At 49.9% G+C, this 20,953-nt stretch overlaps 1 protein-coding gene across 5 annotated transcripts in view; it reads left to right on the forward strand.

The window, feature by feature from the left end:
• Nucleotides 1-20,301, forward strand: part of LOC144822393 (uncharacterized) — a 69,196-nt gene extending 48,895 nt beyond the window's left edge. For 3 of the 5 annotated variants that reach the window (XR_013608613.1, XR_013608614.1, XR_013608611.1), the window contains 5 exons: nucleotides 10,375-10,496; nucleotides 11,954-12,026; nucleotides 12,369-12,470; nucleotides 13,846-13,967; nucleotides 15,417-20,301. Coding sequence is in view for 1 of the 5 variants with exons in the window: in XM_078679851.1 (XP_078535977.1) it covers nucleotides 13,846-13,967; nucleotides 15,417-15,495 (201 nt within the window). In the remaining 4 variants the exon portion in view is untranslated. The remainder of the gene's footprint in view (nucleotides 1-10,374; nucleotides 10,497-11,953; nucleotides 12,027-12,368; nucleotides 12,471-13,845; nucleotides 13,968-15,416) is intronic. The other 2 variants (XR_013608612.1, XM_078679851.1) reach the window with 1 other exon arrangement.
• Nucleotides 20,302-20,953: the final 652 nt, after the last annotated feature.

Consider the following 20,953-nt stretch of genomic DNA (forward strand, 5'->3'; position numbering starts at 1 on the left):
AAAACGAGTTCAGGCCCATTCTGGATTTACGACAGGCAAACAAGTGGATTCGCAGAGAAAAGTTTCGCATGCTGTCGTTGCATCAGATCTACCCTCAGTTGCAACGAGGAGATTGGATGTGTGCCATAGATCTACAGGACGCATACTTCCACGTGCCAATTGCATGCAAACACAGGAAGTTTCTGCGCTTTCAAGTCGGCACCAATCACTATCAGTACACGGTGCTGCCCTTCGGGCTGAAGTCTGCACCCAGGACATTCTCGAAATGTATGGCAGTGGTAGCGGCACACCTGCGGAAGAACAAGGTGTTTGTCTACCCGTACCTGGACGATTGGTTGATCAAGGCCTCCTCCTTCTCGGAAGCTCAAGCACACTTCCAGAAGACGTGCGTTCTCTTGAACAAGCTGGGGTTGCACATCAACATGTCCAAGTCGGTCCCGATTCCGGTCCAGCGCATCCAGTACTTGGGAGCCTCCATCAATACGCTGTCAGCAAGCGTGTCTCCTTCGGAAGAGCGACGTTTATCACTCCTTCGGAAGGCTCAGGCTCTCATGTCTACTCCATCCACGACAGTGCGGACGGTGGCTTCTCTGCTGGGATCGATGGCCTCGTGTATCTTCCTGACGCCACATGCGCGGCTGCACATGAGACCGCTGCAGGAGTGCTTGGAGGATCAATGGGACCAGAGGAGAGGATCTTGGGACGACAAGATACGACTGTCTCTGCATGCTCTTCAGTCTCTGAAGTGGTGGTGCTCGAAGGAGAATCTCCTCAGAGGGGTTCCCTTCCACAAGGACATTCCCACACAGACTATCGTGACGGATGCTTCTCTCCAGGGCTGGGGAGCGCACTCCGGAGACCTACAGATTCAAGGGACGTGGTCCCAGATGGAGTTCACGTACCACATCAATTTCCTGGAACTCAGGGCTGTGCACTTGGCACTGAAGGCTTTTCACCCGTCCTTTCAGACTAACTCTCTGCTTGTTCAGACAGACAACACGACAACGATGTATTACCTCAACAAGCAGGGGGGCTCGAGATCGCGTACTCTGTCGCAGGAGGCGCAGACGATCTGGCACTGGCTTCTGGCTCGAGGACTGTCGATAGCGGCCACCCATCTGCCAGGTGTGCAGAATGTTCAGGCAGACGAACTGAGCAGACTCATTCAGGAAAACCACGAATGGGTCATAAACGACGAAGTCCTAGGAGAAGTCTTCGCAAGGTGGGGTACTCCAGACATGGATCTGTTCGCCACCGCCGAAAACAGCAAATGCCGAGGCTTCGCCTCCAGGTACTACCAGCCGGGGACGCTGGGGAACGCGTTATGGATCAACTGGTCGAGCAGCTTTCTGTACGCTTTTCCACCAATTCCCCTGATTCCGGCGGTTCTCATCAAGCTGTCCCAATCCAGGGCGAGAATGATTCTGATTGCCCCGGAATGGCCTAGACAGTGGTGGTTCACGGACCTACTTCACCGCTCTCTCCTTCCTCACATGAAGCTGCCGTGCAGGCCGGACCTTCTCACGAAGTTCGGGGGGCGGATGGTTCACCCCAACCTCTCGTCTTTGAGTTTGGCGGCATGGCTCCTGAAATAGTGCAATATGGCCATCTGAATCTCCCAGAGGATTGTATGGACATACTGAAGGAGGCTAAGCGACCTTCCACTAGGACTTCTTATGCTTACAAGTGGAAGAGGTTTTGCATCTGGTGCAAGTCTAAGAACTATGACCCTACGACATGCAAGGAAGATGTCATCCTTCCATATCTGCTACATCTGGCGCAGTCGGGCCTTAATGTCCATTCCATTAAGGTTCATCTGGCTGCTTTGACTGCCTACAGGAAAGGTCCTTCACAGACTTCCTTCTTCCAGATCCCTGTGATCAAAGATTTTTTGGAAGGCTTGAAGAAAGTGTTCCCTCCTGTCAGGCTTCCTTCGCCTTCGTGGGACTTGAATGTGGTGCTGTCCAGATTGATGAAGGAGCCTTTTGAACCCATTCATAAGGCTTCGTTACAGCACCTGTCCTGGAAGGCGGCGTTCCTCGTGGCCATTACATCGGCCCGCAGGGTGAGTGAGATTCAGGCGTTGTGTTGCCAAGAACCTTATACTGTATTTCATGCTGCTAAGGTTGTTATGCGTACTCACCCTAAATTTCTTCCCAAGGTTGTTTCTGATTTTCATATCAATCAGACTATCACTTTGCCTACGTTCTTTCAGAATCCGTCATCTCCAGCGGAAAGGTCTTTCTGTAGTAGGGGATCTCTGTGTATAGTCATAATCTAGTGAATAGTCCCGCCCATGTGCGTGGACCCCGGAGCAATCAAAAATAATCTCTTACAGTGTCAAAAAATGCAGAAAATGCATAGACACTTAAGAGAGAATTTAAAGACAGATAATGCAGCCAAAAGGCTACACTGTCCAGTACTTCAACTAGAAATTTCCACCATAAAATCCACAAAACAGCAAAGCCTGTACAGATTTCCCTTGCTTAACAGCAAAATCCCTCAGGAATGATAGAGAGAAGAACCTGGACAGACAAGCCCCATAGGCTGCCATTATGTGGCTTAATTAGGATACTGTGCCTTTAAGAGAACCTTCCAGAACCTTCTCTCAGTATCCCAGAATGCATAGCAGGTCCAACTTAGCCTCAGTTCTTTTTTCCGGCTCCTGCAAGCAGGACCCTGGAGCATTGAGCTCTCCCTTTCAAGGGTTTTTGTTGGTGTTTTACACTGATTTCGATTTTTGGTACTTTTAAAGTACTCTGGTGACTTTCTTTCTGTGTTTCTGCACTCTTTTTTGTCCAATAATGCCTGCATTATTCGACAAGTGCCCTGAGTGCTCAAGAAAGAAGGCCAAGACAGACTCCCATGAGGTCTGTATTCTCTGCCTTCCCTCTTCCCACATCCCTGAGGAGTGTAGGATCTGCAGAAGCTTCTCTGGAAGGACCCTGAAGGAGAGGAAGAAGATCAGGCTTCAGGGGCTTGAGGAGAGGAAGCTGAAGGCACGAGGTGGGTCAGGAGGGGCTCCTTCTACCCATGCTGAGGCCTCTGGGGGGCTCCCCAGGGGCAGGAAGACCAGCCCGCGCCCAAGGTCTCCGTCTGGGTCAGTTGCGCTGACCACGACGTCGAGGGGACGGTCAACGGCCAGTTCCAGGTCTCCCCAGGGCTCTGGGTCGAGAAAACGTCGCCCGTCGACGTCGAGGAACGTGTTCCGGCCGCCGTCGAAGCCGGTGTCGATATCCTCGTCGTCGCTGTCGGCGTCGAGTGATCGACATCGGAGGGCCCGGCGTCGGCGCTCGCCGTCGAGGCGACACCGCCGTTCGCCGTCGAGGACATCGTCGTCGAGGGGATCCTCGTCGTCAAGGTCGCCGTCGAGACGAAAGGCATCTCCGGCGCCGAAGAGGTCGACGTCGAAGCATTCCGAAAGGCCGACGTCGAGACGGTCGAGAAGATCGACGTCGAGAAGGTCGGAGAGGTCGACGTCGAGGAGATCCAAAGGGTCGCCGTCGAAGCGATCCAGGAAGTCGACGTCGAGACCGGCGAAGAGGTCGAGGTCGCCGTCGAGGCACCATCGCCCGTCGTCGAGGTTTCGTGGCTCGTCGATCTGGTCGGGGTCGACGTCGAGACGTAGACACGGTTCGACGTCGAGGAGTGTGATTCGGTCGACGCCGAAGGACCGTTCGACGTCGAGGGGACATCGGTCGTCGTCTGGACACCGGTCTTCAGCGTCTGTAGGTCCTAAGGACAGGCCCAGGACTGTGGGGGGCTCCCCACTCTCTGGTAGAGGTGATGGCTCGCCGGGACTGGCGCATTCCGGGGTGGATACTCCGATGAAGCCGTCTACGCCTCCTCCGCGGCCTGCTGTGCCGAAGGGTCCTCCTCCGAAGGCCCCTACTCCGCCTCCGAAGCCGGCTCCGCGGGACCCGCGTCCGGTTGCCCCTCCACCCCCGATCCCACCGAGGGAGGTGTCGATGCCTAAGTTCCCGACGCCTCCGAAGAAGACTCCTAAGAAGCCTGGAGCTCCTGACCCTGGGAGGCCGAAGGAGCGTCCGAGGCCCAAGAGGTCGAGGTCTCGCTCGGGGAGACGGGACAGATCGAGGAGTGGCCGCGGATCTTCATCACGATCCAGGCATCATCACAAGAGGCGTCGGTCCAGGTCACGTTCTCCTTCTGGGACCCGTTCCTACTCGCCCACGCTGTCCGATTCGCCGGAGACTAGGGTGTCTCCGATAGACGATATTAGCACATTTCAGGAGGTTCTCCTGCGTGGTGCGGCGAAGTTGGGCATTGAGGTTGAAGCGCCTACGGCTTCTACCTCGGTAATCTTTGAGACTTTACACAAGAGGCACTTGTCTCGCCCCCTGTTACCTCTGGTGCCGGGGCTCCTTGAGCCCGCCGAACAGCTATTCCTGACGCCGGCGACGGTGAGATCTGTCCCTTCCAGGATACTGAAAAAGTACAGGGCTCCGGACTCAGACCCAGCCTTCTTGAGGAAAGACCCGGTACCGGATTCAGTCATCGTGACTGCTGCTCGGAAGCTTCATTCCACCTCCCCTGCGTCCACGGTGCCTCCGGACAAGGAGAGCCGGTGGATCGATTCTGCTGGTCGCAAGGCGTGTGGGACATCCGCCTCGTCCATGAAGGCTGCCAGTGACTCGGCTTTGCTGGGACGTTACGACCGGTCCCTTTGGGACTCGATGGAGCAGTTCGCAGACCTCGTCCCTCGAGACCGCAAGGAGGACTTTGTGGAGATCGTCAAGGAGGGGATGTTGGTCTCTAATCAGGCCATCGGCGCTGCAGCAGACATATCGTTGCTGTCCGCGCACGGATATTGCCACGGGATTCACCAGAGACGCCATGCTTGGCTCAGGTTGACATCGTTGAAACCGGAGGCGCAGCAACGCGTGGCGAATCTCCCGTTTTCCGGAGATACCCTCTTCGGGAAGCACGCGGATGATGAGATGGCCAGGATGAAGGCCGAAGCGGAGACCCTGACGGCAGTGGGCCTGGAAAAGCCCAAGGAAAAGAAACCCTTCCGACAGTACCAGCGTCGGTTTGGGGCGCAGGGTCGTGGAAGGGGGCAGTCTGCTGGTCAACATCAACAGCGGCAGCAGCAGCAGCAGTACAGGCAGCCCTTCCAGAAGCGACAGGGTGGTAGAGGTCGTCAACAGTCCTCTACCGCGACCAAGGGCCCGGCCGGGTCCCGTCCCTGAGCTGTTACTTCCCCCTCGTCCGTTACCCGCTCCGGTGGGGGGAAGCGTTCAATTTTTTCTGGCAGAGTGGAGAAAAATTACTCAGGACAAGTGGGTGCTGAATATTGTTTGCAATGGATACAGTCTACGTTTCACCAGCCCTCCTCCATCGATTCCTCCCGTCAGCTCGCAGTATCAACTGCGCGAGCTTCAGACGGAGGCGGACGTTCTGCTAAGGAAAAGGGCGATCGAAGACGTACCTCTGTCTCAAAGAGGAAGAGGTCTGTACTCTCGGTTCTTTCTTGTCCGCAAGAAGGACAAAAACGAGTTCAGGCCCATTCTGGATTTGCGGCAGGCAAACAAGTGGATTCGCAGAGAAAAGTTTCGCATGCTGTCGTTGCATCAGATCTACCCTCAGCTGCAACGGGGAGACTGGATGTGTGCCATAGATCTACAGGACGCATACTTCCACGTGCCCATTGCATGCAAACACAGAAAATTTCTGCGCTTTCAAGTCGGCACCAATCACTATCAGTACACGGTGCTACCCTTCGGACTGAAGTCTGCACCCAGGACATTCTCAAAATGTATGGCAGTGGTAGCGGCACACCTGAGGAAGAACAAGGTGTTTGTCTACCCGTACCTGGACGATTGGTTGATCAAGGCCTCCTCCTTCTCGGAAGCTCGAGCACACTTCCAGAAGACGTGCGTTCTCTTGAACAGGCTGGGGTTGCACATCAACATGTCCAAGTCGGTCCCGATTCCGGTGCAGTGCATCCAGTACTTGGGGGCCTCCATCAATACGCTGTCAGCAAGCGTGTCTCCTTCGGAAGAGCGACGTTTATCACTCGTTCGGAAGGCTCAGGCTCTCATGAAAACTCCGTCTACGACGGTGAGGACCGTGTCTTCTCTACTGGGATCGATGGCCTCTTGCATTTTTCTCACTCCTCACGCACGGCTACAGATGCGTCCTCTGCAGGAGTGCTTGGAGGATCAGTGGGACCAGAGGAGAGGTTCTTGGGACGACAGGATACGACTGTCTCTACATGCTCTTCAGTCTCTGAAGTGGTGGTGCTCGAAGGAGAATCTCCTCAGAGGCGTTCCCTTCCACAAGGACATTCCCACACAGACCATCGTGACGGATGCGTCTCTCCTAGGTTGGGGGGCGCATTCCGGAGATCTGCAAATTCAAGGGACGTGGTCCCCGACGGAGTCCACGTACCACATCAATTTCCTGGAACTGAGAGCTGTTCACTTGGCACTGAAGGCCTTTCATCCGTCCTTTCAGACCAACTCTCTGCTTGTTCAGACGGACAACACGACTACGATGTATTACCTCAACAAGCAGGGGGGCTCGAGATCGCGCACTCTGTCGCAGGAGGCGCAGGCGATCTGGCACTGGCTTCTGGCTCGAGGACTGTCGATAACGGCCACCCATCTGCCAGGTGTGCAGAATGTTCAGGCAGACGAGCTGAGCAGAATCGTGCAGGAAAACCACGAATGGGTCATAAACGACGAAGTACTAGGAGGAGTCTTCGCAAGGTGGGGAACTCCAGACGTAGATCTGTTTGCCACCGCCGAAAACAGCAAATGCCGAGGCTTCGCCTCCAGGTACTACCAGCCAGGGACGCTGGGGAACGCGTTATGGATCAACTGGTCGAACAGCTTTCTGTACGCTTTTCCACCAATTCCCCTGATTCCGGCGGTTCTCATCAAGCTGTCTCAATCCAGGGCGAGAATGATTCTGATTGCCCCGGAATGGCCCAGACAGTGGTGGTTCACGGACCTGCTTCACCGATCTCTCCTTCCTCACATGAAGCTGCCGTGCAGGCCGGACCTTCTCACGAAGTTCGGGGGGCGGATGGTGCACCCCAACCTCTCGTCTTTGAGTTTGGCGGCATGGCTCCTGAAATAGTGCAATATGGCCATCTGAATCTCCCAGAGGATTGTATGGGCATACTGAAGGAGGCTAAGCGACCTTCCACTAGGACTTCCTATGCTTACAAGTGGAAGAGGTTTTGCATCTGGTGCAAGTCTAAGAACTATGACCCTACGTCATGCAAGGAAGATGTCATCCTTCCATATCTGCTTCATCTGGCGCAGTCGGGCCTTAATGTCCATTCCATTAAGGTTCATCTGGCTGCTTTGACTGCCTACAGGAAAGGCCCTTCACAGACTTCCTTTTTCCAGATCCCTGTGATCAAAGATTTTTTGGAAGGCTTGAAGAAAGTGTTCCCTCCTGTCAGGCTTCCTTCGCCTTCATGGGACTTGAATGTGGTGCTGTCCAGATTGATGAAGGAGCCTTTTGAACCCATTCATAAGGCTTCGTTGCAGCACCTGTCCTGGAAGGCGGCGTTCCTCGTGGCCATTACATCGGCCCGCAGGGTGAGTGAGATTCAGGCATTGTGTTGCCAAGAACCTTATACTGTATTTCATAATGCTAAAGTTGTTATGCGTACTCACCCTAAGTTTCTTCCCAAGGTTGTTTCTGATTTTCATATCAATCAGACTATCACTTTGCCTACGTTCTTTCAGAATCCTTCATCTCCGGCGGAAAGGTCTTTACATTCCCTGGATGTGCGGAGGGTGCTGAAGTTTTATCTTGATAAGACTAAAGATATTCGTAGGTCAGACCAATTGTTCGTCAATTATGGCTCAGTCAGGACAGGTCTTGCTACCTCTAAACAGTCCATCTCGAGGTGGATTGTGTCCTGCATACAGTTGTGTTACTACAAAGCTAATAAGACCTTAGGAGGTAAGCCTAAGGCTCATTCCACCAGGGGCAAAGCTGCTACGACAGCTATGCTCCGTAATGTTCCCATTGCAGAGATCTGCAAGGCGGCCACTTGGAAGTCGGTCCATACCTTTGCTAAGCATTACTGCCTGGACACTGATGCCAGGGCAGACGCTCAGGTTGGGCAGGCTTCGCTGCGGAATCTGTTCGCACAGTAGTGGCGTTATTTTATTCTCCACCGCCGCTTGGTGTGGGGATGGGCTTGCCATTCTATTCACTAGATTATGACTATACACAGAGATCCCCTACTACAGAAGGAGTAGTTTCTGTCCTGTAACTCCAGTTCTGTAGTAGGGGTATCTCTGTTATAGTCATAAGCGCCCTCCCGCCTCCCCGGTGGAGTGTTGTTCATGATCATAATGCTACAGGTCTGGCGTTTCCTACGCCCTCGAAAAGAACTGAGGCTAAGTTGGACCTGCTATGCATTCTGGGATACTGAGAGAAGGTTCTGGAAGGTTCTCTTAAAGGCACAGTATCCTAATTAAGCCACATAATGGCAGCCTATGGGGCTTGTCTGTCCAGGTTCTTCTCTCTATCATTCCTGAGGGATTTTGCTGTTAAGCAAGGGAAATCTGTACAGGCTTTGCTGTTTTGTGGATTTTATGGTGGAAATTTCTAGTTGAAGTACTGGACAGTGTAGCCTTTTGGCTGCATTATCTGTCTTTAAATTCTCTCTTAAGTGTCTATGCATTTTCTGCATTTTTTGACACTGTAAGAGATTATTTTTGATTGCTCCGGGGTCCACGCACATGGGCGGGACTATTCACTAGATTATGACTATAACAGAGATACCCCTACTACAGAACTGGAGTTACAGGACAGAAACTACTCCTTACATTCCCTGGATGTGAGGAGGGTGCTGAAGTTTTATCTTGATAAGACTAAAGATATTCGTAGGTCAGACCAATTGTTCGTTAATTATGGCTCAGTCAGGACAGGTCTTGCTACCTCTAAACAGTCCATCTCGAAGGTGGATTGTGTCCTGCATACAATTGTGTTACTGCAAAGCTAATAAGACCTTAGGGGGTAAACCTAAGGCTCATTCCACCAGAGGCAAAGCTGCCACGACAGCTATGCTTCGTAATGTTCCCTTTGCAGAGATCTGCAAGGCGGCCACTTGGAAGTCGGTCCATACCTTTGCTAAGCATTACTGCCTGGACACTGATGCCAGGGCAGACGCTCAGGTTGGGCAGGCTTCGCTGCGGAATTTGTTCGCACAATAGTGGCGTAATTTCATATTCTCCACCGCCGCTTGATGTGGGGATGGGCTTGCCATTCTATTCACTAGATTATGACTATACACAGAGATCCCCTACTACAGAAGGAGTAGTTTCTGTCCTGTAACTCCAGTTCTGTAGTAGGGGTATCTCTGTTATAGTCATAAGCGCCCTCCCTCCTCCCCGGTGGAGATTTGTTCAGGTACATAATACTACAGGTCTGGCGTTTTTTACGCCTTCAAAAAGAACTGAAACTAAGTTGGACCTGCTATGCATTCTGGGATACTGGGAGAAGGTTCTGGAAGGTTCCTTAAAGGCACAGTATCCTATTTAAGCCACATAATGGCAGCCTATGGGGCTTGTCTGTCCAGGTTCTTCTCTCTATCATTCCTGAGGGATTTTGCTGTTAAGCAAGGGAAATCTGTACAGGCTTTGCTGTTTTGTGGATTTTGTGGTGGAATTTCTAGTTGAAGTACTGGACAGTGTAGCCTTTTTTGGCTGCATTATCTGTCTTTAAATTCTCTCTTAAGTGTCTATGCATTTCTGCATTTTTTGACACAGTAAGAGATTATTTTTGATTGCTCCGGGGTCCACGCACATGGGCGGGACTATTCACTAGATTATGACTATAACAGAGATACCCCTACTACAGAACTGGAGTTACAGGACAGAAACTACTCCTTACATCATAAGCTCTGCAAAGCTCTGGTTCGTAGATGGGAATCTTCTGCCTGTTATGAGAAAAATGTTGCTCGTTAGTATAATGCAAGCATTTCTCAGTCATGCCAAAAAGTGTAGCATGTTATGGCTAAGCAATACGGACTGACCAGAACTCCATAACAAAGTGGCTTGTTTTTTGGCCTTGTACAGAGCTCAGACAGTCGCAGTATGAGCTCATGTAGACTCAAAGGCATCTTACAGAACAAGCTGCGAGGTAATGTGCGCAAATGAGACACCAAGCTAAAATGGTTGCATGGCTCAGGCTAACTTAGCAAAGAGTAGAATAGAATGACCCTAGGGACCACAACACTACTAGTGTCTACTCTACTCTAGTACCCGATTTGTACTAGAGTTGTATATGTATGTATTAACCTCTTTGCAATCTTGCTAGTGAAAAAGAATAAATAGGGGTAGGTGTATATGGCATTTAAAAAATGTGTAATGTTTTTTCTAGGCTTACTACCGACCTCCAGTGCAGGGGCCAGCGGTGATGGCGACGTGGCCTTTTCGGAGGGAGCAGAAGATGCGGCGCCTGGAGTAGCTACAGGGGGTGAGCCAGCAGCAGTGGCGGGCGTGGTAAGTTATATTCCTTACTTATTGACATTACACTCGCTACAAGGATGTACACTGTACTGTTGAGTCTTACTAAGTAAGAAGTTGTTGTGAACAACGGTTGAAGAAGACACCCTTTACTTAGCATTAGCAATAGCATTAGCGGCGGGAGTTGAGTAACCAATGGCCTCTTCTATTTCTGCCCTCAACTCAGCCGTGAAAGTTTTATGGAGAAGACTAAAAGTCAGATCAGATTAGATGACCTTGATGGATGTTTTGAACGAAAAGGGAAAGAAGGGTGGAAAGAGGAAGGACGGACGAGATGTAATGGTATTTACGACTGGCAGAATAGGATACGTTGGATGCATGCATAGTTGGCTGACAAGAATCAGATGCATGGGTGGTTGAAGGATGGTTGAAAGCTGAAAGAAAAGATGCCTGCCTTGGTGGGTGAAACTGTATGGGTGGATAACAAGAATCCTCAGTGGTGTTTGGGTCAAGCTCAAAGGCAAGTCAAGCGAGGAAAGAAGGACACATGGGTGGAGGTTCATAAAAAAGAATAAATGTTTGTTATTGGTGAAACAAACTAAGGTTTGTTGAGAGATTAAGAAGAATGATAGACGTTCACTTTGAATGGATGGATGCCTGGATGGTATTCATCATAGATAGCATAGGTGGAGGAGACTGTTACTGGATGGAGAGTCTTAGTTTGAAGAGAATGTAAAAGAAACCGCGCCAGAGTAGTAAAGCCGAGGAGAATATAAGTTGTATTTTCACTCAGAATACTCCCTTGACTCACAGTAGTTTGCAAGCACAGCATATATATTGTGTATGTATGTAGTTATCAAGCGCCTTCCTCCGACTCTGAGGACCACTCCCTACCTATGTTAATATATTTTCGACTGTGTCAACCAGCCTGGCATGGATGGCCTATCGGCTGGTTACACAATCAATCAAAACAAAGAACCTCATGTCGTCCCCCATATATAAGCAATGTGCATTGGAACAGATATCATCTGCCTTTTTGTAGCAGTCAGAGCAGGGTGAAAGTGAAATTGAGCAGTTGCCCTTGCTGTAACACAGTATGGCAAGTACCACCCGTAATAGAAAAATACCAGCTTCCCCTCCTGCAGACAGTAGTAAATAAAACTAACTTCAGTCTGCATCATGACTTGAGTATGTTTGTCTTGGGCGCAAGCTGAAGTAGCTGGCATGCCGGCTACAACAAGGTTACGTAATTTTTCTAAACAAGAGAGAAGAAGCAGAATGGTGTACTGTGTACTCGAGTCCATAGTGCTAGTATAATACCTCAAACTCCCACCAATGTGAGAGGCAGAGAAAATGGGAGGATAGATACATACCACAAATGTTATGTCCTGTGCTTGCTAGTGTTACTGCGCCACTATGTGTTAAATTGATTTTGTGTTACTGTTTTGCTAAGAGTATTGGTTTCAATAATCTTTTTTTCTTTCTTGAAATAGCTCCTCCTTCCAAAGCCTTATCACTTACAGAAGATCAGCAGCAACCAACCAACAATTTGGTGTATGCACAAATGTATGCATGTGTCCTCCATCTATGCATTTTTTTGGGCTAAAATAAATGGAAATGCAGACTTAATGAATAATTGGCCTATCTGGAAACAGTGGGCTAGGACAGGTGGTACTGAGTCTTAGTTAGTATTCTGGAATCAGAATGTGACACTGGATTAGTGTTCATAAATAATAAGTAGACGGTCCGTGAATCCCGCAATACTACGAGTCGATCAGATTAGATAGGTCAATTTTATTGCATTTGTTGTTTCCTAAAATGTTTTTTGAGCGATTTTTAAAATATTTTATTTGTTTCACACAAATCATTAATGTTTGTCTCTTTCTTTATTATATCTTACATGATCAGCACCCAGGGGCAAGAAGACAGGGTCAGAGTCGGCGGGATAAGAACAAGATGCCTACCAGGGCCAGGACCGCTCCTCTACCGAGGGCTCTGCTACTGGCCCCAGTAAGTCCTCCAGTGGTTAATATTAATAATTATATTTCCCTAACTTTTACTGCACCTTATTTTTTCCGAATTATTATTTTGGTTTCCTAAATCTATTTTTGGCAAAATCTTTTTCGATCTAGTCTATCTGTTTCTAAATTCTTGGTATCCCTGCCTCTAACTGCCTCTGCTATGACTCTCTGTACTACTACTATTAGTCTGTCTGTACCTAAGCTTGCCCAGTTGGGCACTCTTTATTTAAACGGTTTTAAATAAAACTCAGATTCACAAATTGGTCTAGCCACTGAGTCCAGTACTTTGGGTTGTCCTCTTCTAGTCTTCTTAATCTTGAGGCTTTCCAACAATTCCCACCAACAAAATGGTGCCCAACCAGATATTTTACTATTTTTGATAGGATAGTACATTCTACTACTGTTGTAGGGATTCTGCATATACAGAACTATGCACAAGAAAATAAGACGTTGGTGATGGGAGGTTAGACCTCCCTCACACCTCAGTCAGAACCCACAACCCCCTGACCAACTAGCTATAGTGACTCATTAGCTCCCCTAACCCCTCGAAAGATACCCAATCATTAGACACCCCAGACCATAACACTCTCGACTTCTCCGAGTCGCGGGAGCAATGCACACCCTTTCGCTCACTCACTCGTGTAAGTCCACACCAAATACCACAGAGTCGATGTAAGTTCAAAAGGTTCATTTTCAACTAACAACACAAGCTCTGTACATTGTTCTCTAATGCAGTATGGAGCCAGCATCAACAGCAAAATGCATAAGATTAAAACAATAAACATTGTTACAACTACAAGTCCATGGAGGACAAAAGATCTCTGTGCAAATTCTGGGGGACCCCTCACCTTAGAACCTCTAAGTAATGGTTAAATCATACGTTCTGCAAAGCTCTGTTACGTAGATAGGAATCTTCTGCCTGTTATGAGAAAAATGGTGCACGTTAGTATAATGCAAGCATTTCTCAGTCATGCCAAAAAGTGTAGCATGTTATGGCTAAGCAATACAGACTGACCAGCACTCCATAACAAAGTGGCTTGTTTTTCGGCCTTGTAAGGAGCTCAGACAGTAGCAGTATGAGCGCATGTAGACTCAAAGGCATCTCACACAACAAGCTGCGAGGTAAAGTGCGCAAATGAGACACAAAGCTAAAATGGTTGCATGTCTCAGGCTAACTTAGCAAAGAGTAGAATAAAATGATCCTAGGGACCATATAAGACTACTAGTGTCTACTCTACTCTAGTACCCAATTTGGTATAGAGTTGTATCTGTTTGCATTAACCTTTTTTCAATCTTGCTAGTGAAAAAGAATAAATAGGGATAGGTGTACATGGCATTTAAAAAATGTGTAATGTTTTTTCTAGGCGTACTACCGACCACCAGTGCCGGGGCCAGCGGTGATGGCGACGTGGCCATTTCGGAGGGAGCAGAAGATGCGGCGCCTGCAGGAGCTACAGGGGGTGAGCCAGCAGCAGTGGCGGGCGTGGTAAGGTCTATTCCTTACTTATTTACATTACACTCACTACAAGGACGTACACTGTACTGTTGAGACTTAGTAAGTAAGAAGTTGTTGTGAACAACGCTTGAATAAGACACCCTTTACTTAGCATTAGCAATAGAATTAGCGGTGGGAGTTGAGTAACCAATGGCCTCTTCTATTTCTGACCTCAACTCAGCTCTGAAAGTTTTATGGAGAAGACTAAAAGTCAGATCAGATGAGATGACCTTGATGGATGTTTTGAACGAAAAGGGAAAGAAGGGTGGAAAGAGAATGGACGGACGAGATGTAATATTATTTAGGACTGGCAGAAAAGGATACGTGGGATGCATGCATAGGTGGCTGAAAGGAATCAGATGCATGGGTGGTTGAAGGATGGGTGGAAGGTGCAAGAAAAGATGCCTGCCTGGGTGGGTGAAACTGTATGGGTGGATAACAAGAATTCTCAGTGGTGTTTGGGTCAAGCTCAAAGGCAAGTCAAGCGAGGAACGAAGGATACATGGGTGGTGGTTTATAAAAAGTAAACAAAATGTTTGTTGTTGGTGAAACAAACTAAGGTTTGTTGAGAGATTAAGAAGAATGATACATGATCGATGAATTCCTGGATTGTATTCATCATAGATAACATAGGTGGAGGAGACTGTCACTGGATGAAGAGTCTTAGTTTGAAGAGAATGTAAAAGAAACTGCGCCAGAGTAGTAAAGCCGAGGAGAATATAAGTTGTATTTTCACTCAGAATACTCCCTTTACTCACAGTAGTTTGCAAGCACAGCATTTATAGTGTGTATGTATGTAATTATCAAGCGCCTTCCTCCGACTCTGAGGACCACTCCTTACCTATGTTAATATATTTTCGACTGTGTCAGCCAGCCTGGCATGAATGGCCTATCGGCTGGTTACACAATCAATCAAAAACAAAGAACCTCATGTCGTCCCCCATATATAAGCAATGAGCATTGGAACAGATATCATCTGCCTTTTTGTAGTAGTCAGGGCAGGGTGAAAGTGAAATTGAGCAGTTGCCCTTGATGTAACAGAGTATGGCCAGAACCACCCGTAATAGAAAAATACCAGCTTCCTCATCTGCAGACAGTAGTAAATAAAACTAACGTCAGTCTGCATCATGACTTGAGTATGTTTGTCTTGGGCGCAAGCTGACTGAGCTGGCATGCCGGCTACAACAAGGTTATGTAATTTCGCTAAACAAGAGAGAAGAAGCAGAATGGTGTACTGTGTACTCGAGTCCATAGTGCTAGTATAATACCTCAAACTCCCACAAATGTTATAGGCAGAGGAAGTGGGAGGATAGATACATACCACACATGTTATGTCCTGTGCTTGCTAGTGTTACTGCACCACTATGTGTTGAATTAATTTTATGTTTCTGTTTTGCTAAGAGTATTGGTTTCAATAATCTTTTTTCTTTCTTGATATAGCTCCTCCTTCCATAGCCAAACCAACCAGGAAGTTGTTGGCAGCCATGGCCCGGCGCCGGAAGCTGGAGACCATATGTAATGAGTACCGACGGCTGGTGGCTCAGGCGAAGGAGGAGGCGGCAGCAGCTGCAGACTCCTCCAATGCCCCGGGCGCCAGTCAGGCCCCTACGGTGGTACGGCACCGTGGTCAGGCAGCCGCCCGCTCAAATTCAACATCCAGCACTGCTGCCCCCTCCCCTGTGGATGCAACTGCTGGGCATATCCGTGCCGCATGCTCCTCCGAAATGCATGTCTAGAGGAGCAGGTAGAAGAGCTAAAGAGGAGGATCAAGGTCCTGAAGAAGGACAACATCAGAAGAGCCCGCAGACAACATTAAGAGTTTAGGACCCTGTTGGATTGCCCCTTTTTTAATCCTTTTTTTGGTGGGTGGGAATTGGGTGTTGGGGTTTATGGACATTTTGGACATTGGTTGGACTTTCTCATTTTGGACATTGGTTGGACTTTCTCATTTTGGACATTGGTTGGGGTTTAGGGGGAGGGAGTGGGTCGGGTGTTGTGGGATTTTTTTACATAGTTTATTTGTGTTAGGGTATTAAATTATATTTATTTATTTATACTTAAACATAGCATATGTTGGTAATGTTTTGTTGGGGGGTTTACTGTTTTACATCACATGGTTTCCTTGCTGCTGCAGGGCCACAGCCATTGTTTGATTTTAATAATCTGCCGAATTTGTAACACACAAACAGATAGATGTGGTACCCCTCACTGAGTGACTTGTCCTATTAGTACTGTCAGTCTCTCCTCCTAGTCCATTATTATATCTCCCCCAAACTTCTTATCTTACCTGAGATTGATGTTTAAGTTAGGCACAGCGATGGCTGCATGACGATGATGGTTTAGTTTCCCAAGAGAATGGAGATGCCATTGTTGTGGTGATAGTAGTAGACATTGGCAGTAGCATTTGCAAAAAAAGAAAATGAGACAGTCAGTCGCCCGAGACTCTGGGAGGAGTAGTAGAACGAAGTAAATAAAACATTAGGGTGGCGGGATAGCCTAGTACAAGTTACAAACTGTAGTTGTGTTGAGTCACTCGACTAGGCCTACACTCGACACAAGCATAACCTTTAGGGTGTGTGTATTAGGATGATCAATCCTATCAATGCCGGCAATTAATGCTGATGGATTAGGTTCATTTTGTAAAAAAATGACCTTGCAAATATACTGCTCATGGGTGGGGAAGCAGAAAAAGATTCTCACCCTGCCTTAAAATTTAATTAGTGTTGCTATCGCCACATCCGCCCCAGCAAGTGTGTGATCAATTATTGTTGTACATTTAATTTAGTCACACCTCAATAAATCAGCCCGGGGAAGAGGGTTAGCGTTTGATGAATGGTTGGGAAGGGGGATTTGGGGAAAGGTTTGACAAAAAAAACAGTACGCATGGACAAACAACAAAACACAATCTTGGCAGACGACCATATCCATAAATCTGTTAAGGGAGAAAAAGCAAATGCATGTACGCATGATAACTTGATGGTTAATGATAAGTAATACTTCTGTAGTAGGGGATCTCTGTGTATAGTCATAATCTAGTGAATAGTCCCGCCCATGTGCGTGGACCCCGGAGCAATCAAAAATAATCTCTCACAGTGTCAAAAAATGCAGAAATGCATAGACACTTAAGAGAGAATTTAAAGACAGATAATGCAGCCTAAAAAGGCTACACTGTCCAGTACTTCAACTAGAAATTCCACCATAAAATCCAGCAAAAGCCTGTACAGATTTCCCTTGCTTTACCAGCAAAATCCCTCAGGAATGATAGAGAGAAGAACCTGGACAGACAAGCCCCATAGGCTGCCATTATGTGGCTCAAAACAGGATACTGTGCCTTTAAGAGAATCTTCCAGAACCTTCTCCCAGTATCCCAGAATGCATAGCAGGTCCAACTTAGTTTCAGTTCTTTTTTCCGGCTCCTGCAAGCAGGACCCTGGAGCATTGAGCTCTCCCTTTTCAAGGGTTTTGTTGGTGTTTTCTCACTAAATTCGATTTTGTGTACTTTTAAAGTACGTTGGTGGCTTTCTTCTTGGTTTTCTGCACTCTTTTGTTGTCCATAATGCCTGCATTATTTGACAAATGCCCGGAGTGCTCCAGGAAGAAGGCCAAGTCAGACCCCCATGAGGTGTGTATCCTCTGCCTTCCCTCTTCTCACATCCCAGAGGAGTGTGTGATCTGTAGAGGCTTCTCTGGCAGGACCCTGAAGGACAGGAGGAAGATCAGACTTCAGGGGGTTGAAGAAAGAAGACTGAAGGCTCAAGGTGGGTCTGGAGGGGCTTCTACTGCCCATGCTGAGGCCTCTGGGGGGCTCCCCAGGGGCAGGAGATCCAGCAAACGTCCAAGATCTCCGTCTGGGTCGGTTGCCATGACCACGACGTCGAGAGGACGGTCCACGGCCAGTTCCCGGTCTCCCCAGGGCTCTGGGTTGAGAAAACGTCGCCCGTCGACGTCGAGGGACTTACACAGGCCGCCGTCGAACCCGGTGTCGATTTCCTCGTCATCAGTGTCGAGCGGACGGCATCGGAGGGCCCGGCGTCGCGTCGAGGGGAAGAGGTCTCCGGCGCTGAAGAAGTCGACGTCGAGGCGATCGAAGAGGTCGACGTCGAGGCGTTCGAAGAGATCGCCGTCGAGGCGATCGAAGAGGTCGTGGTCGAGGCGGTCGAGGTCGCCGTCGAGGCACCAGCGACCGTCGTCGAGGTTTAGAGGTTCGTCCATCTGGTCGGGGTCGACGTCGAGGCATAGAAGCCGGTCGACGCCGAGGAGTGCGAAACGGTCGACGCCGAAGGGCCGCTCGACGTCGAAGGAACCACGGTCGACGTCTGAACACCGGTCTTCCGCGTCAGGGGGCCGTAAGGACAGGCCGAGGACTGTGGGGGGCTCCCCTCAGTCAGAACAGGATGGTGGCTCGCCGGGAACGGCGTATTCAGAGGTGTATACACCAAGGAAGACTGTTATACAGCCTCCTCCCCCTCCTTTGCCTAGAGGGCCTCCTCCGAGGGCTCCGACGCCTCCTCCATTGCCTCCTCTACCTGCTCTTCCGTCAGGACCGCAGGCCCCGGTGCCGGGTGCTCCTCCTCCGGTTCCACCGAGATCGGTGTCGATGCCCAGACTTCCGACACCTCCGAAGAAGACTCCGAAGTCGAAGGTTCCCCCTAAGCCCAGGACGTCCGACCCGGGGAAACCGGCGGAGCGTCCCAGACCCAGGAGATCGAGGTCACGCTCAGGGAGAAGGGACAGATCTAGGAGTGGACACGGAACCTCCTCGAGATCCAGACATCGCCATAGGAGGCATCGGTCCAGGTCTCATTCGGCCTCTGGGACCCGTTCATATTCGCCTACATTGTCGGATTCACCGGAGACGAGGGTGTCTCCGATAGATGACATTGGCACGTTCCAGGAGGTTCTCCTGAGAGGGGCGGCGAAGTTGGGGATCAAGGTGATGGCCCCTACGCCCACAACTTCTGTGATCTTCGAGACTTTGCACACGAAGCACCTGTCTCGCCCCCTACTGCCTTTGGTGCCGGGACTGGTTGAGCCGGCTGAACAGCTCTTCCTTACGCCGGCGGTGGTGAAAGCTGCTCCCTCCAGGCTTGTCAAGAAGTACAGGGCTCCAGAGTCGGACCCGGCCTTCTTGCGGAAGGACCCAGTGCCTGATTCGGTGATTGTGACGGCGGCTCGGAAACTACATGCTACCTCCCCGTCCTCCACTGTGCCTCCGGATAAGGAGAGCCGCTGGATCGACTCAGCTGGACGGAAGGCGTGTGGGACGTCTTCCACGACGATGAAGGCCTCCAGTGACTCGGCGTTGTTGGGACGGTACGACCGTGCACTGTGAGATTCCATGGAACAGTTTGCGGACCTTGTCCCGCGGGACAGGAGAGAGGACTTCATGGAGATCGTCCAGGAAGGGATGCTAGTTTTGAACCAGGCCATCAGTGCCGCGGCGGATATCTCCCTGCTGACCGCGCATGGATACTGCCACGGTATCAATCAGAGAAGCCATGCTTGGCTCCGGCTGACGTCGCTCAAGCCTGAAGCGCAACAACGAGTGGCAAATCTGCCGTTTTCCGGCGACACCCTCTTCGGGAAACACGCAGATGACGAAATGGCCAGGATGAAGGCCGAGGCTGAAACCCTGACGGCTGTGGGCTTGGAGAAGCCGAAAGAAAAGAAACCCTACCGCCAGTTCCAACGGCGGTTCGGGTCGCAGGGTAGAGGAAGGGGACAGTCTTCTGGGCAACAACAGCAGCAGCAGCAGCAATACAGAAAACCCTTCCAGAAACGTCAGAGGGGTAGAGGTGGACAGCAGTCCTCTACCGCGAACAAGGGCCCAGCTGGGTCTCGCCCCTGAGCGGTTACTTCCCCTTCATCCGTTACCCGCTCCGGTGGGGGGAAGCGTTAAATTTTTTCTGGCAGAGTGGAGAAAAATTACTCAGGATAAGTGGGTGCCGAATATTGTTTGCAATGGATACAGTCTTCGGTTCATCAGCCCTCCTCCATCGATTCCTCCAGTCAGCTCGCAGTATCAACTGCGCGAGCTCCAGGCGGAGGCCGACATCCTTCTAAGGAAAAGGGCGATAGAAGATGTACCTCTGTCTCAAAGAGGAAGAGGTCTGTACTCCCGGTTCTTTCTGGTCCGAAAAAAGGACAAGAACGAGTTCAGGCCCATTCTGGATTTGCAACAGGCAAACAAATGGATTTGCAGAGAAAGGTTTCGCATGCTGTCGTTGCATCAGATTTATCCTCAGCTGCAACGGGGAGACTGGCTTTGCGCCATAGACCTGCAGGATGCGTACTTCCATGTGCCCATTGCACACAGACACCGGAAGTTCCTGCGATTTCAAGTCGGCACCAATCACTATCAGTACACGGTACTTCCGTTCGGGCTGAAGTCTGCGCCCCGGACGTTCTCGAAGTGCATGGCAGTGGTAGCGGCACACCTGCGGAAGAACAAGGTGTTTGTCTACCCATACCTGGACGATTGGTTGATCAAGGCCTCCTCCTTCTCGGAAGCTCAAGCACACTTCCAGAAGACGTGCGTTCTCTTGAACAAGCTAGGGTTGCACATCAACATGTCCAAGTCTGTCCCGACTCCGGTCCAGTGCATCCAGTACTTGGGAGCCTCCATCGATACGCTGTCGGCAAGCGTGTCTCCTTCGGAAGAGCGACGTTTATCACTCCTTCGGAAGGCTCAGGCTCTCCTGTCCGCTCCATCCACGACAGTGAGGACGGTGTCTTCTCTGCTGGGATCGATGGCTTCTTGCATCTTCCTGACGCCACATGCACGGCTGCATATGAGACCGCTGCAGGAGTGCTTGGACGATCAGTGGGACCAGAGGCGAGGCTCTTGGGACGACAAGATACGACTGTCTCTGCATGCTCTTCAGTCTCTGAAATGGTGGTGTTCAGCGGAGAATCTCCTCAGAGGGGTTCCCTTCCACAAGGACATTCCCACTCAGACTATCATGACGGATGCTTCT

This window comes from Lissotriton helveticus, chromosome 3_1, assembly GCF_964261635.1.
Source record: "Lissotriton helveticus chromosome 3_1, aLisHel1.1, whole genome shotgun sequence".
NCBI classification, from domain to species: domain Eukaryota; kingdom Metazoa; phylum Chordata; class Amphibia; order Caudata; family Salamandridae; genus Lissotriton; species Lissotriton helveticus.